The 18,011-nt window shown below is 44.0% G+C and overlaps 1 protein-coding gene across 1 annotated transcript; it reads left to right on the forward strand.

Moving 5' to 3' along the window:
• Positions 1-4,944: 4,944 nt before the first annotated feature.
• Positions 4,945-7,568, forward strand: LOC132828076 (uncharacterized). Its single transcript, XM_060844988.1, has 2 exons — positions 4,945-4,986; positions 6,295-7,568. Exons 1-2 carry the CDS (start codon positions 4,962-4,964, stop codon positions 7,566-7,568), a joined length of 1,299 nt encoding a protein of 432 aa, XP_060700971.1. The 5' UTR covers positions 4,945-4,961.
• The last annotated feature ends 10,443 nt before the right edge of the window (positions 7,569-18,011 follow it).

Genomic DNA, 18,011 nt, shown 5'->3' on the forward strand with positions numbered 1-18,011 from the left:
ATCCACACATGATTTGGAGGAGCTGGTGTTGGACTGGGGTGGACAAAGTTTAAAAATCACACAACGCCAGGTTATAGTTCAACAGGTTTATTTGGAAGTGTGATTTTTAACTATCCACGCAGGCACTAAGGGAGAAAACGAGGATTTCCGAAATGCAGCTTGGTCCAAACTAATGAGCTGGGTACCTGTGTACAACGTGCCCTGGCAGCAGCTCTGCAGTGATGGGTGCCAGTGGGCATTCCAAAGTGCAGTGTTGAAGGGCAGACTATAAGAGGATTCGAGGTACCCCACCATAACGCTATGGTGAGTTTGGTTAGTGTCCGATGCCAACATCTGAAAGCGAGGTCAAGGTGGATGTGTGCCGTCTCCCTCAATGAAGCTTACTGCCAGACGGTGATAACTGGTGTCTAGGACAAAGTTTGGGAAGTGCAGGCTGGAGTCGTGAGCTAATTTCCATGTTGGAAAATGTTGTTATCTAATTTCTATCCAGCACTTAGGGGAATGGGAAACTACAAATCAATGAGGCGATGTGAACTAACAATGAGATGTTACTGCATGCAAAGTGGCTTCTTGCTGCTTCCTAGCAAGAATCTCATTCCTGTTCATCACTTGATTGGGAAATTTTGCTCCCAACATTGAGAGGTTCTTTGCTGCCAGTTGCTCCCAATTTTCACCACTTCCTCCTCATGGCCTGGGAAGATTCCAACATTGGGAACAGATTCCAGGTTAAACCCCCATCCCCATTGACAGAAGTCCTGCCTTCCAAATGAAACATAAGACTTTGTCTGCCCCTCAACTAGGTGAACATAAAAGTTCATATTGAACTAGAGAAGAGGGAATTCTTTCTCATTTACTGAGCATGTTTTTTTTTAGAAATGTTGGTTTTCCGACGTTGTATAAATAGATAATCAGATCATTATCACATTGCTGTACATAAATTAACTGCCATGATTGTCCACTTTACTATAGGGGCCTTTAAAGTGAGGTACTAGGATATCTCAAATGCTAAAAGTAGTGACAGCTGTTATAAGTGTGCAAGTTCTTATTTCCCCATCCTGTTCAGATTTTTGGGTGAACTGCCAACAAGAGGTCTGCTGGTATATACATGAGATGATTGGCCCCCAGATATTATCTCTAGTGCTTTGGAGAAAAAATAAATTTCCACATTTCTTGCCCTGTCGACTACAAATTCTCCACTGCAAAACCTTACTCACATCACAGTCCTGTCTGGCGTGAGGAGCATTGTAGGTGAAGAAAACCATTTACTCCCCCTGCTTCACTGTTCCATAGAAATCTTACACTGTCAAAGGAGTTAATTGTTTTTCTTGTATTAATTTTAAACTAATTCCATTCTCAGTGCAAGACCCTTATTACTAATATCATTTTGAATGTAGATTGCATTCCTTGCTGTATGTAACATTTTAAAGAAAAATCATTTGTTTGTTCTGAGGAAGTGTCACTGGACCCAAAGCGTTAACTTTATTCTTTCCACAGATGCTGCCAGACCTACTGAGCTTTTCCAGCAATTTCTGTTTCTGATTTACAGAATCCACAGTTCTTTCAATTTCATTGATTTGTTTATTATTTATTAACATTCATGATGTGCAGGTATCACAGGCAAGATTAGCCATTGCACATCCCTAATAATGTTTGAGAAGGTGTGATGAAACACACTCACTCTATTGTAAATACATTCTTCCTATTTGTCTCAAAAGGGTGTCTGTCCCCAGACTGAGTGACAAAACTTCAAGCCACGTTTTTGTTAGTCTACCCTCCAATTAAAAGGTAAAGTCACCATTGTCCTACTGCCATAGGGCAACTCTCATTAGAGAGAGAGAGAGAGAGATGCAACTGGTCAGGGTTAAACCTGAGAATGAAGATTAGAGTAGTGCTGGAAAAGCACAGCAAGTCAGGCAGCATCTGGGGAGCAGGAAAATTGACGTTTTGGGCAAAAGCCCTTCATCAGGAATTCTGCAGTACCCACTTTTGCCTAGTTGATTTAAACCTGAGCATTACCATCCCTCAGCTGAGGGGGCAAGGTTGAAAAGGGGAATCCGTCATGGAGATCTCAGTTGGTGCAAGAATTGAATGCATGCTGTTGGCATCGCAAATCAGCCTTTGAGCCAAATGACCCCCACCCTCCAATTATGAACAAGCAAAGGAGCCAAAACGAGATAAATGTATGACTGAACCCTTCTGGTATTTGGTGAGCAATGGGTTTTGTGAGGCAAGCAATTCCTACTGTTGGGTCTTGAAGCTCCAAGTGGTCAGTGTGGCTTGGTCTCAAAATTGACATCTCCCACCATTAACCTTCAAAGTAAAAATAATCTTTGTCTATCACCTCTGAGAACATGCCATCCTTCAGTGAAGCGGAGGCCAAGTCTTATCATCAGGACTCTGTAACAATGAAACAAGTTCTAAAGGTCTGTGATCAGGTTGGGCATTGGATTCTCTTCAGATGCATCATTTTCTTGAAGAAGTTTGTCAACCAACAAGGGCAGGGTTGGTGTTTGCTGTCTGGGAGGAGTTTGCTCAGGCCCTCCCCAGTAATGTCAATGGGGAAGAGGTGGTGAAAACAAGAGAATTTTTTAAAAGCCAAGCTTTGCCTTTCTTCCAAATTTAGAATTTTAAGTGTTTTCAAACTTACAATGATAAACTTTCTGGTCACTGAGTCAGCACAATGTTTAATGTTTTAAAGATATTGAGAGCTTAAAAAACACTGAATGGGAGAAAGAAAAAGTCAGACTCATTGTTAAAATGGAAGAGTTTTTAATATAGAAATGTATTGCATTTATATAGCAACCTTCATGACCTCTGTATGTTCCACAACATTGTGGCAATCTCAGTACTTCTGAAGCTAAGCCACTATTGTAATTTTAAAAATTGCAGTAGCCCATTTGAGTACACTAAGATTCCATTACATGATAACAATATCTAAATAATCTACCTTTTAGGAATAGTTGAGGGATAGACAGGATGCTGAAAATGTGTTGCTGGTTAAAGCACAGCAGGTCAGGCAGCAACCAAGGAACAGGAAATTCGACGTTTCGGGCCAGAGCCCTTCATCAGGAAATTTCCTGTTCCTTGGATGCTGCCTGACCTGCTGTGCTTTAACCAGCAACACATTTTCAGCTCTGATCTCCAGCATCTGCAGACCTCACTTTTTACTGGGATAGATAGGATGTACTGGCCTGCTTTTTTTGAAAAGCCAAGGAAGCTTTTACATACACTTGGATGGGTAGATGGATTTAACATCACATCCTAAAGATGGTTCCCCCTGACAGTGTAGTAGTCCCACTGCTACAAGAGGCTCTGCCTCATTTCAAATCTGTGGAGTGGGGACTTGAACCCAGACTCAGGAGAACAAGTACGGTTCACAGAACAAAGGCTGGCAGCTGATATTTGACGTAGACCCGTTAACCATATGTTAAACTGGTGGACAAAGACATTGTCCATTAGTTTCCTGAGGCTCCTGCATTGAAAATGCAATTTTCCCTCTCTGGCTCCCTCCCATAAGCATATGCAAGGAGGGTTGTTTGTTAAAAAAACATTAGTGGCCTGGGCCTCGCTAACATTCTTTCTTCAAAGAATGTTTTTTATTACAGAGTCAAAAACATCATGTACACCATGGTAGTGATTAGTGAGGTCCTGTACAAACCAGCTACCTTCCCACGCACAGTACATTCCTCAGCCAGTATAAGTTATGTTTTGTAGTTTACTCCAAATGGTCTGGTTGGATGCTAAGGCATTGAATCAGTTTATTGGGTTTGGGGAGGAGTCATATTGTCTTTAAATTCTGTCTAAGTGTAGATTTCCTTTGATTCCCTGGAGGTTACTTTACAGGTACTGTACCACTAATCAACTGAGTCAAAAATAGTTTTAAGTGTAAAACATTATTTCTGTCAGAAATTGCTTTAGGCTTTTTCAGTTAAGAGGGTGTAAGGTACCATGAACCTTTTGTTTAAATGCAGGACGGGTAAATTGTGGAATTGGATTCACTTGGTGTTTTAATGTTCCACTGTTCTTAGCTGTGTGTCTGTATCACACCATGTGCTTTTCGTTTCTGTCATTATTTCTGTCCAGCCTTCCTTCTTACCTGCTTCTTGCCATTCCTTGTGCATTGACTTGCATAGTGAGTGACGCCACAGTCGGGCAACATTATTGTCTGAAACCCGTGCACACTTTCACTTAGAAACAACACCCAGGCTAATGAAGTTGTAGAGTTATTACAGCATGGAAAAAGATCCTTTGGTCCAACTCTTAGACAATAAATTATAGATTTAAGGTGAGAGATGAAAGATTTTTTGGGGACCTTAAAAGTGGCAACTTTTTCCTGTAGAAGGTGGTGCGTGTATGGAATGAGCTGCCAGAGAAAGTGGTAGAGGCTGGTACAGTTACAACATTTCAAAGGATTTAGAGGGATATGGGCCAAGTGCTGGCGAATGGGACTAGGTTAATTTAGGATACCTGGTCGGCATAGGCAAGTTGGACCGAAGCGTCTGTTTCTGTGCTGTACATCTCTATGACTAGTCATAGCAGGCCTGTTGACTAGATATTCTAGATTCATTTATAAGTTCATTAGTTACTGAGTAAAAAATATTCTCATTCTGCCTCTGCATCTTTTGGCTCAACATTCCCATAAACACAAAGGTAGAGCTGATTTGTAAAGTGTGATTTTGAATATGTTACTTTTAAAGATCCACTGTATTGACCCAAATTTGTCCAATTTAACATATAAATATACTAGGAGCAGTCAATGTTTTTCCTTTCAGACAAAAGTAACCTTAACCTATTGATTTTTGAGACCCACAAACATCATGCTGATATAGTCCAGGTAGCTTTGTAATACTGATTCTATTGTAATTTTCTTCTCTCCATTTTTGGAACAGTACTGAAATATCTGTGCGCTATCAGCTCTGTACAAGACAGAGCGGAAGAGAGCAAACCAACATTGGACAAAGATGGGCAACATCTTTGACAGATTTGGTAGGAAACATTTCAACACAATTTCTTTTGCCAAGACATTAACTGTAGTATGACTCACCCTCCTACTCTCCCTCCCTCAGCCACCTCCTACCTTCCCTTCTCACTCTCCCATTTTACAATGGTCCCTCCCAACCTCTAACAGACACTAGAACATTACAGTGCAGTACGGGCCCTTCAGAGAACTTTCTTCACACAAAAAACGGTTGAGGCCAAAACATTGAATATTTTCAAGAGGAGTTAGATTTAGTTATCAGGGATAAAGAGATCAAAGGATCTGGGGAGAATGTAGGATTGGAATTTGGAGCCATTCTCCACCAAGCGGCTGTTGAAGCAGGAGCTCAATTGAAATTCTCAAGCCTGAAATTGCTAGGTGTGTATGACATGGGAATGTTAAGAAGTACAGAGTGAAGGTGGGTGGATGGAGTTGAGTTACAGGTCAGCTAATGATCAAATTAAGGTATGCCTGAATGGCAGCTTTGTTTTCTTCATTCTTCCATGGGTATCATTGGCTAACCAAGCATTTGTCACCCTTCATTAGAACTGAGCAGCTTGGGAGGCCATCACAGAGGGCAGTTAGGAGTCAACAGTGGAGTCCCATGTAGGTAAGATGGGGTAAAGGATGGCAGATTTCCTTCCATTTATGAACCAGATAAGTTGTTTAAACAATTGATTTTCATAGTCACCATTACCAGGACTAATTACAAATTCTAGATTCAGTAACTGACAATGGAGAGGAGATCACTGGAGGCAATGAGGACACAGACAGTGCGAGTAATTTTGACATGACAGGCCACGATGGGGTCGTGGGCAAAGGGGAGGTTGGATGTGGTGTCACAGTTGGCATTCAGCCTCTGCAGCACAGAGGGCCATTCTCCAGACTACCTTCACCCTGCCTTTGTCAGCAGATTTGATGGTGAACCACAGGTTGGAGAAATTGAGGCAGCCAATGTCACGTAGCAGTCAGCAATAAAGAGGTCTAGGATGACCAGGTGGATGGGGAAGGTTGGAGGTGGGAGGAGAGGTTCTCAGAGGGAAATTGGGAGTTTTTGTCGAAGAAGACACGGAGGTGGTGGATGAAGAGCTCCACGTCATGACAGGTGCAGAATTTGTTGAGGTGGGAATGGACGGACACGAACGTTAGCCCTCTACTCATGAAGGACCATTCAGCAGAGACCAGAATGTGCACAGTTCACCAAGTGTAGTTGAACTGAGATGCACCTATAGTTTGTCCTCGTTGAGAAATGATTTTCTGATGAAGTGTCCCTTCTCTTAGTTGTTTAACAAACCTTTCTGTCACATCTCTTCCAGTTGACGTTGATACCACCTCCTGTCTGAGTGAAATTATTGGGATTGACTCCGACTCAGAAGATCTAGAAAACTTCTGTATCAGCCCTGAAGGGGCAGGACATGGCCGAAGGTGCGCAATCCCTTTAATTGCTGATGCAAAGAGGTTGCTGCGTCCAGATAAAAAATATTTTATGGCTTTGGGGGGTATTGCCAAGCGCCCAAGGATAGTGTCCAATAATGGTCCTAGGGTGGTAATGCCTATAAATCAAGGGCTAATTACTACTAGAAGGCAAACCACTAAGACCAGTAAACATCCTTTTGTCAACACAACCAGAAACAACACCTCGCATTTATGTAGCAGCTTTGAGAATGTAAAGCATCCCAAGGTGCTTGACAGGGGCATTTTCACACAAAACGTGGCCACTGCTGCTAAAACATTTTGGAAAAATCTGACTAAAAGCCTTGGCTCAAGTATCAATGCAAATCCTTCAGCCATCACAGTATCCAACACGAGGACATCTATTACTGGAAATGCTGTTACAATGCCAAGAGTAACTCCTGTTCGGAACTCTCTACCTGCCACTCGAAGCACACGGCTAATTGCCACCAAGAGACCTGGTGCAGCTACCACTAGAAGCCCTTGTGTGACTGCCATGAAAATTCCTAGATCAAAAATCGCTGCAAGAACTTCAACAGCTATCAGGAAGAATCCCAGAATGGTATCCATTAGAAAAACATCAGCGATTCACACTGCAATGCCGAGGAGCACTGCCATTGATAATCCTTTGATGACAACCACAAGAGGCCCAAGAAGGATATCTTTAACCGTCACCAGTAGAAATCCTATCACAGTCACCAACAGTCACCCCTCAGCAACTGCAATTAGAAGCCAAAAGAGATTGGGGATTGGAAATCAAAATAATGTTGCTGTTAAAATTCCTTGCATTGCGGCTGTTCAAAGTTCCAACAAGACCACCACTGAAAAGTCCAACAGTTGTGCTTTTCGAAATTCCAACAGGACCTTCCAACAACTCAACAGGATCCCCATCCAAACGCCCAATAGGACCACCATCCAAAAACCTATCAGGATAACCAGTCGATATCCCAACCAAACTGCCCCTCGTACGCTCAACAGAATTGCTGCTGAAGAAGTCAAAAATCTCACCATTGAACAGGCCGACAAGAGCATGATTCAAAAGACCAAAGAATCGGTCATTAGAAAACATGACAAGGGGGTCATTCCAAACCCAAACGTAATTACGATTAAAAATGCTCATGTTATCAACATTGGCTAAGACCTGTTAAGCCAGTGACATAAAGTATAAGAAAATATTCAATTAGAAGATTTAACACCATAATGAAAAGCTCAATGACACACATTCTATAAGCAACGTATCTATTTTCCTTTTAGCTATTTTATATCCATGTGACTTATCTATTAGATAGAATAAAGTTCAATGTGCCTGCTATGGTTTCAGCTGTTGTTCTTCTCTTAGACCTTTCAGCATGCTTCCTAGCATCTAGTGCATAGAATTGAAATTGGAAGCATCTGCAGAGATCATGAACAATGGGTCATTCATGCACCTCCACCCACCAGACCCTCCCCCAACACCCAGATTTCTTGAAGGAACTAACCTTGGGAGACAAGGAGAAAGGAATAAAAGAAAAGGTTGATTCTATATGAACTTTAAAATCAGTTTGTAGAATGGGGTAGAATCTGAAATTTGGTCTGATTATATTTTGTATTCCGTTTACCATAGTTACAACCTTCCACTGGCTCCCAGAGGAAATAATGTAGCTTTGTTTCTTTCAAAACCTTGAAACCTCACAAAGTACTTTATAATCAATAACAATTCTTTTCAATTTGTAATAATTGTTGAAATATATGAGAACAGCAGTTATTTTACACACAGCTAGCTCGCTACAATTGGCAATGATCAGATCATCCAATAGGTATGGTCTGAGGATAGCAATGATACTATCTTATTCTGTGGCGCTGTGGAGTCCGTGGACCATGTGTATATTGGGTGTGGGCGTTTGCACTCCCTTTTTGATTTTCTCAAAAACCTTCTCCTCTGTTTTTGGTTGCACTTCAGTCCCACGCTCCTGATCTTCGAGCACCCGGTACGGAGGAGGGAGGGCAAGTCTGAAGACCTTCTCGTGGGTCTGCTCCTGGGCCTGGTCAAACTGGCCATAAACAAGTCCAGGCAGCGGGCCGTGGAGGGGGTCGTTAGGGCCGACTGCCTGCTCCTCTTCGGCGGTTATGTTAGGGCCCGGGTGTCCTTGGAGAAGGAGCATGCAGTGTCCACCAACACCCTAGAGTTGTTCAGGGAGAGGTGGGCGCCGCAGGGAGTGGAGTGCATCATTTTCCCTTCCAACTCTATTTTGATTTAGTCCCTGCCCTCCCCTTCACTGTTTTGATCACACAGCATTGCCCTTTGATGTGAAAGGCACTGCTTGTCACAGGCCAATCGGGTGTTTCCTTTCTTCCTGGTGGTGGAAATTAAATAAAGATTTGTGCACTTTGTGTCTCTCACTGTGTCTCACACCTGCACACACACACCATGGGTGCTGGGGAAAAAATAAGCACTACTGCAGTTAGGTGGTAGTGCGGGGGTTAATAAAAAAAAGAGAAAAAAATGAAAAAAAAGAAAAAAAATGATACTATCTTGTCCTCAGCACCGTGAAGCCAGGAGATTTTGATACTTTAGCCTCAACTCTATGAAATGGCTAGCCTTCCATCCAAATCCAGTACAAAATCTGCTCTCTGAAGGAAGGAGTGGAATTCCAGATAGCAGGAGGTCTCTGTATTCAGGTTCAATGGTTGATGGGTGGGTTCTGAAAGCTCTTGAGGTTGGGATGGGGAACATGTGCAGATACCGGGCCAGTGGACACTCAATTACAGCCCTTTCTGCTGGTCCCTCACAGAGCGTCATGAGAGGTTTGATCTTTCATGATCTCTTCTTGGTTTGGCTCGGACTTTCATTAGCTTGTTCTCTGGTAACTTGTGGATTTCAAGAAAATATCTGGAACCCTAGCTTCATCTTTAAAGGAACACACCTTGGGATTATATGTCCAAGCTAATCAGAAGAGCAAGTTACAATTTGAATTTGTGTCAACACAACAGAAGCTCAATGAGTTAATCCCAGTGGTGATTTAAATGCCCTCCCAACCAGCATTGTCCCAAGTGACTACCATGATGTGGATTCGTTTTTCACGGGGTTGGATGAGGGGTACACAGAAGTATCAGATAGTGCCCTCTCTGCCCTTGTGGGTGGTCACAACAGATTCTGCAAAGAAAGATTGTGGCATTCTGCTCCAGTTCTGGTTATTATTTATTTCAGGCATAAGCCCTTCATCAGGAATGATGAAGGGGTTATGCCCGAAACATCGACTCTCCTGCTCCTCGGATGCTGCCTGACCTGCTGTGCTTTTCCAGCACCACACTTTTCGACTCTGATCTCCAACATCTGCAGAGTCCTCACTTTCTTTCATGAGAATTATTGTGTGCAGTCGAGTTTTTTTCTCTGTAAGGGTCAGTGTGGTGCTGGAAAAGCACAGCAGGTCAGACAGCATCCGAGGAGCGGGAAAATCATTGCTTCGGGTAAAAGCCCTTCATCAGGAATGCCGATTTTCCTGCTCCTCAGGTGCTGCCTGACCTGCTGTGCTTTTCCAGCACCACTCTAATCTAGATTCTAATCTCCAGTCCTCACTTTTGCCTAGTTGATTTCTCTGTGATATAGGGGGAGGGAATGGTGGTTTGAAGATTTTAAGATTCAGAAATGAATTGTAAGGATAGATAGATAGATAAAGCTTCATTCACTGGTGGAAGAGGCTACGACAACAGGAAAGAACCTCAAAATTAGGGCAAGACAAATTGGGGAAAGAAATTAGAAATACTTCAAAAGATGGGGGAAGTGTCAAACCTACTCCAACAAAAAGAACAGTAAACTCTAGCCCAATCAATAATTTGTGAATTCAATAGGCAATTCCAGAGACATGGAGTCAGAGCAGACGTGCCGATTTCAGATGTAGATTAGATGTGATCTCATTGAATGACAGAACAGGCTCAAGGGGCTCCTAGCTTCTTACAAACCAGTCATTTATTTTGTTGTTTGTGAGAGGTGCAGGGAGAATATATTATGCCGCAGTGAAAATAACTTCTTTGGCTGAGATTCTTGATCAGTCAGGAAATCAAGGATTATGGAGATAAAGCAGGAAAGTAGATGTAAGGAATGTCTGATCAGTCAATATCCTACTGAACGATGGAGCAGATTCGAGGGGCCAAATGGCCTACTCCTGTTCCTATTCCTTATGACCTTAAACTCTTTGGAATGTCCTGAGATGGTGAAAGGCACTATACAAATGCTCAAATAGAAGCAAGTCTCCATGGATGCTGTCAGTCTGATACAAACATAGGGAATGCTGGAAAAACTCAGCAGGTCTGGCAGCATCTGCGGAGAGAGAAACAGAGTTAAATATTTTGAATCCAGTATGACTTCTTCAGAACAGGCTATAGGAATGCTAGTTTTTTTTCTTTCCCACATGATAGCCAGTGCCTGGAGATTTGTAATATAAGAGGTACTGGTGCCTTGAAGGAAAAATGGGGAATATATTACTGTCCTCACTTCCCACCAAGATAAAGTTACACATTCTGGCAGTTAGTTACAAAGTTAGCTTGTTCATCTGTCTACCAGCGCCCTCTGTTGCATGGTGCAAATTGAACAGCCAAGGAAAAAAACTGAGTTTATTGTACAAATTATGGAAAGTAATGATTATGGGATATGTAATTTCACAGAAAGTTACCCAAGTATAGGCCCATCAGTGATGGTTCAGTTTATGCTGATGGAGTGCACAATATCTTCTTGGTAGCAGTGATTTTAATGAAGATATTATGTCTAGTTCGCAAAGTCCACTACGATTCGTCAGTAAATGACAAAGTTAAATAGGATTACTGTGGGGTCTGGGGGTGGGAGACAGGGTTGGTACTGGTGCAACCTTCTGAGGTTCTTACACACCAACAACTGACTTATGAATGTCCAGTCACCTGGCACCCAAGCAACAGACCAAACTCAGCAACCTGCTAAACCAACATGGTCATTTACAAACCAGCCAGAAGCCTCTGGTCGGGATCTAATGGTAACACTGAAAAGAGAGACTGATATTTATATAGTAACCACTGTCATAAGGTAACAAGCCAAGACAGTCAAGTTGGATACAGCAAGATCTCACTGGCAGCAATGAGATATCTGTCAAATCAGCTGTTTTACCAGAATTGGTTGAGATGTGAACAATGACCCAGGCACAGGGAATGACTATCCTACTCTTTGCAAATTAGTGCGGTGGAATGTTTCATGTTCACCTGATGGCCAGGTGGAATCTGTGTTTAATGTCTCTTCCAAACAATTGGATCTGTGTCAGTGCAACACTCTTTAAATGTCAGACTGGGTTTTGTTCTCACATCTCTGGGGTAAGATAGGTAAAGAGTCTTAGAGATGTACAGCATGGAAACAGACCCTTCGGTCCAATTTGTCAATGCCAACCAGAAATCCCAACCAGAAATCCCAACCCAATCTAGTCCGACCTGGCCCATATCCCACCAAACCCTTCGTATTCATACACCCACCCGGATGCCTTTTAAATGTTGGAATTGTACCAGCCTCCACCACTTCTTCTGGCATTTCATTCCATACACGTACCACCCTCTCCACGAAAAGGCTGCACCTTCGGTCTCTTTTATATCTTTCCCCTCTCACACTAACTCAATGTCCTCTAGTTCTGGACTTCCCCACCCCCAGGGAAAAGACTTTGTCTATTTATCCTATCCATGCCCCTCATAGAGTCATAGAGATTCAGCACGGAAACAGATCCTTCAGTCCAGCTCGTCCATGCCAACCAGATATCCTAAATTAGTCTAGTGCCATTTGCCTGCATTTGGCCCATATCCCTCTAAACCCTTCCTATTCATATACCCATCCAGATGCCTTTTAAATGTTTTAATTATACCAGGCTCCACCACTTCTGGCAGCTCATTCCATACACCACCAACCTTTGTGAGAAAACATTGCCCCTTAGGTCCATTTTAAACATTTCCCCTCTCATCTTAAACCTTTGCCCTCTAGTTTTGGATAACCGTACCAAATCAAGTGCAAAACCTCTCAGTGAATATTTTTTAAAAAATCATCAAATTTCCTTTGTCCTTGAACATTTTATAATAATCTGTTTCCAAGTCTAGAATGTTTTCTGCCATTCTCTGATTAACCAGTAGAGTGTGGCAATGACTGAAAATATCCCCAAGTAGATCATCTGGGATGGAGACACTGATCACGTGACTTCATCGGAAGTGCAGTGTCGTTACATGTTCTTCTGTACTTTTGCTCTTGGCCTGTAGCCCGTGAATGAAATATAAATGTTTGGTTCTGCTGTTAACATCATGGAGCTCCTCTTTCAGATCATACAGTGCTTAGATGACACGGATGTATTGCATTGGAACAAGTGGACGAGCCAGGCTCCTGTCAGTATTTATGCTCCCACATTCTTTCTCATTTAACCCTATCAATGCAACTTATTCTTTTCTCCCTCATCTGTCTATCCAACTTCATGTTAAATGCATCTGTGTCAAGTACTCCTTGTGTAATGAATTCCTATTCTCACCACTTTTACAGCTAAAGAGGGTTTTCCCCCATTTGATCTATTTTTGTTTCGAAAGCTATACTATATTTGTTAAATTTGTACAGTTTACATTTGACATGATACAGTTCACTCTAAAGTTCAATTCAGTATGAGATTGTGTGTGAGACGGTCTTGAGATGATTCATGATATTTATCATCCATGTTATCTTCAGATGTACAAATATTATATGTCAAACATTCTATGATGCAAGCGGCCCTTAGGTTGTCGATGAGTTCTAGTCCCTTGGTGTATGTTAGCAGGAGGGCCTAAAATTGTATATTTTCCATATTCAGCCTGAAGCTGGGAGTGTGACCCTCAGCACATCATCCTAACATTATCCAACACTTGTTCCTTGACAGCTCTTTGGAAGACCACCAGGTTTCAGGCTAACCAACATTCTTTCAGTGAGTTGCTGGTTCTTTAGCACCATTTGATGGTTATCTTCAATTGCACGCCCATAACGCGGCACGGTGGCACAGTGGTTAGCACTGCTGCCTCACAGCGCCTGTAGACCCGGGTTCAATTCCCGACTCAGGCTGTGTGGAGTTTGCACGTTCTCCCCGTGTCTGCGTGGGTTTCCTCCGGGTGCTCCGGTTTCCTCCCACAGTCACAAAGATGTGCGGGTCAGGTGAATTGGCCAAGCTAAATTGCCCATAGTGTTAGGTAAGGGGTAAATGTATGGGTATGGGTGGGTTGCGCTTCGGCGGGTCGGTGTGGACTTGTTGGGCCGAAGGGCCTGTTTCCACACTGTAAGTCTAATCTAAAAAAAACCCAGCCCATGGAGCAGAGTCCTGCGTTGCGGAGCTGCTCAGAAGAAACCGTGACAAAAATCAGTATGCTGAATGTTATGTTTTTTTTTAGCTAAGTGTGTGTTGCACTCAGTTTTCCAGAGAGGTTTCTGCTGTGAGGTCTAGTGAGATTATGTGCTATATCTTAGTGCAGCCAATCCCCTGAGAAACAACTCCACAAAAATTGTTACCCTGTCATCAAGCCACTCTTTTTTTCACATGTAGAGAGTCATTGACACTGATCCAGCTCCCTCAGAGCCAGCTCTCAAGAGTCAACAGAACCTCTGACACTCCTGTTTATAACTGTCAGCCAGGGCTCCACGATTAACAGCCCCAATTGGGGAACTCATATTCTATGAGGTCAACCTGGCTGACCTCATTACAATCAGTACACCCTGGAGGGCTATCAGAGGCTGCTCTTTGACTTATTATGCTCGAACCCCCTGATTGACAGGTACTTCCATAGCCTTCAGTTAGGACTGTGCCCCCAAGACTTTGAGATCTGACTGTCTGTTTGCTCAGTGTGTTTGCTGAGTTAGCAGCTGGGACATAGTGCAGATGTGAGCTGGATGTCACACACTGCACTACAGCAAGGTATCTGCCCCCTTGACTGAGGATTGCTGACTAACAAGGCATGCCACCCAGTTGTATGAATGCCCTAATGTACATTGAATTGAATTGAATTTACCGTCATGTGTACCGAGGCACAGTGAAAAGCTTTGTCTTGTGAGCAATATAGGCAGATCACAGAGTTAAGTAGCATAGATCAGTAAATAATAAGTAAACAGTGGCAAAAACAAAAACACAGGTACAGGCAAATGTTAAGAGTTTGAGAGTCCATTCAGTATTCTAACAACAGTAGAATAGAAACTGTTGCGAAACCAGCTGGTGCGTGTATTCAGACTTCTGTACCTTCTCCCTGATGGTAGAGGCTGTAGAAAAACATTGCCAGGGTGGGATGGATCTTTGAGAATGCTGGCGGCCTTTCCGTGGCCTGGTAGATGGATTCTATAGATGGGAGGTTGGCCTTGGTGATTGTCCGGGCCAAGTTCACTACTATCTGTAACCGTCTCCGATCTTGAATGGTACAGTTGCCATACCAGGTAGTGATACATCCAGACAGAATGCTCTCAATGGTGCACTATAAAAGTTGGCAAGGGTATTTGCCGTCAAGCCAAATTTTCTCAGCCGCCTGAAGAAGAAGAGATGTTGTTGGGCCTTTGTAACCAGTGCGTCCACATGAAGGGCCCAATAAAGCTTGTTGTTGATGACCACTCCCAGGAGCTTGACCCCCTCCACTCGTTCCACCTCTGTGCTGTTAATGAGTAGGGGAGCATTGCACAGCAAAGCAAGTGAAGCATGCCGTGTGTCTACAGGAAAGCACTTCAAAATAAATACAAAGAGAGCAAACAAGCTTTCCTGAAGTGCAGCTTAATCCAATCTGTGAACTACCTATCCCTTACAATGTGGAAACAGGCCCTTCGGCCCAACAAGTCCACACCAGCCCATCACCCACCCATACAGTTACCCCTTCACCTAACACTATGGGCAATTTAGCACAGCCAATTCATCTGACCTGCACATCTTTGGACTGTGGGAGGAACCGGAGCACCTGGAGAAAACCCACGCAGACACGGGGAGAATGTGCAAACTCCACACAGTCAGTCGCCTGAGGTGGGAATTGAACCCGTGTCTCTGGCACTATTAGGAGTAGTGCTAACCACTGTGCCAATGTGGGAAGGGAGATTGGCAGGTAGGACAGGTCATGGGGACGGTGCTGAACTGGAAGGTTGGAACTGAGATAAGGTGGGGGGAGAGGAAATGAGGAAACTGGTGAGGCCTTAGGGTTGAAGTGTTCCAAGACAGAAGATGAGGCATTCTTCCTCCAGGCATCGGGTGGTGAGGGAGCGACAGTGGAGGAGGCTCAGGACCTCCATGTCCTCCGCAGAGTGGGAGGGGAAGTTGAAATGTTGGGCCACAGGGCAGTGTGGTTGATTGGTGCAGATGTCCCAGAGGTGTTCCCTGAAGCGCTCTGCTAAGAGGCGTCCAGTCTCCCTAATGTAGAGGAAACCACATTGGGAGCAGCGGATACAATAAATGATATTGGTAGATGTGCAAGTAAAACTTTGATGGATGCGGAAGGCTTCTTTGGGGCCTTGGATGGGGGTGAGGGAGGAGGTTTGGGCACAGGTTTTGCAATTCCTGCGGTGGCAGGGGAAAGTGCCAGGATGGAAGGGTGGGTTGTTGGGCGGCGTAGTCACGGAGGGAACGGTCTTTGCGGAAGGCAGAAAGGGGTGGGGAGGGAAATATATCCCTGGTGGTGGGGTCCATTTGGAGGTGGCGGAAATGTCGGCGGATGATATGGTTAATGCAAAGGTTGGTAGGGTGGAAGGTGAGGACCACGGGGGTTCTATCCTTGTTACGGGTGGAGAGGTGGGGTTTGAGGGCGGAGGGGCGGGATGTGGATGAGATGTGTTGGAGGGCATCTTTCCCATGTGGGAAAGGAAATTGCAATTTCTAAAGAAGGAGGCCATCTGGTGGTGGAACTGGTCCTCCTGGGAGCAGATACGGCAGAGGCGGAGGAATTGAGAATACGGGATGGCATTTTTGCAGAAGGTAGGATGGGAAGAGGTGCAATCCAGGTAGCTGTGGGAGTCGGTGGGTTTGTAAAAAATGTCAGTGTCAAGTTGGTTGTCATTAATGGAGATGGAGAGGTCCAGGAAAGAGAAGGAGGTGTCAGAGATGGTCCAGGTGAATTTAAGGTCGGGGTGGAATGTGTTGGTGAAATTGATGAACTGCTCAACCTCATTGCAGGAGCACGAGATGGCGCCGATGCAGTCATCAATGTAGGGTAGGAAGAGGTGGGGAGTGGTGTCAGTGTAACTATGGAAGACGGACTTCTACGTAGCCAACAAAGAGACTGGCATAGCTGGGGCCCACACGGGTGCCCATGGCTACCCCTCTGGTCTGAGGAAGTGGGAGGATTCGAAGGAGAAATTGTTAAGGTGAGGACCATTCAACCAGACGAATGAAAGTGTCAGTGGAAGATACTGTTGGTGATGTCAGGAGAGGAAGAAACGGACGGCTTGGAGGCCCTGGTCATGGCGGACGGAGGTGTAGAGGGATTGGATATCCATGGTGAAGATGAGGCATTGGGAGCTGGGGAAACGGACGTCTTGGAGGAGGTGGAGGGCGTGGCTGGTGTCTCGAACGTATGTGGGGAGTTCCTGGACTAGGGCGATGGGACAGTATCAAGGTAGGATTTTCCTGCTCTTTGGAAGCTGCCTAACCTGCTTTGGTTTTCCAGCACCACTCCGATCTAAACCCCAGAATCGGGAAGCTGGCCATTTGGTTCCTCTTCAGCTTTCTCTTTTCTAGAGAAAAGATTCGCACATATCTTTCCTGCCATGTACAGTAAAGCTCTCAATCCTGATCCCTGAAACAGTTCTGAGTTACTTCCAGTGTGTCGGCAGTCCCAATCTCTCACAACCTGTATATTTAGTGAATCCTCATTAAAAGAGTTAAATTTATTTAGAAAGGTTATAAATTTATTGGAGGTGTTCACGGGAAGTTTACTAGACTGATACTAGGAATGAACGGGTTGTCTCATGAGGAAATGGTAGATTGACTGGGTTTGTTCCCACTGGAGCTTACACGTGCGAGGGGTAACTTGATTGAACAGTATTAGACCCAGAATGGTCTTTACAAAGTAAATGGGGGAACAATGTTTCCTCTTGTGGATCAATCCAGAATTAGGAGGCACTGTTTAAAAATTACAAGCTTTTAGGAGATTTTTTCTTGTCCCTCTCTCTGAGTTGCTTTGGAACTCTCTGCCTCAAAAGATGGTGGATGTGTGGCCATTGCACATTTGTACGGGAGTGGGAGCTGGATTGTTGTCAGGTGAAGGATACTGAAGATGATCAGGGTGGATCTCAAATTCAAAACAACAGCAGCCACGGATGTATGGAAAGTGGAGAAAGCTCAAGAGTTCCAATGGCTTACTGGAAACAATATGTGTCATTGAATCTTTTAACCTTGGAAATAAACCATTTTACTTCCATGAGACTGTAAGGTATAGGAGCAGAATCAGACCATTCAGCTGATTGTGTCTGCTCTATCATTTGATCATGCCTGATATTTTTCTCCAGCCGTTTCTCATGCCTTCTCTCTGTAAACCTTGATTCCCCCTCTGACTGAATAACCTTACCTATCTTTGTCTTAAAGATACTCGATGACCTGGCCTCCACAGCCTTCTGCAGCAATGAGTTGCACAGATT

The sequence above is a fragment of the Hemiscyllium ocellatum genome, chromosome 26, assembly GCF_020745735.1.
Source record: "Hemiscyllium ocellatum isolate sHemOce1 chromosome 26, sHemOce1.pat.X.cur, whole genome shotgun sequence".
In the NCBI taxonomy this organism is placed as follows: domain Eukaryota; kingdom Metazoa; phylum Chordata; class Chondrichthyes; order Orectolobiformes; family Hemiscylliidae; genus Hemiscyllium; species Hemiscyllium ocellatum.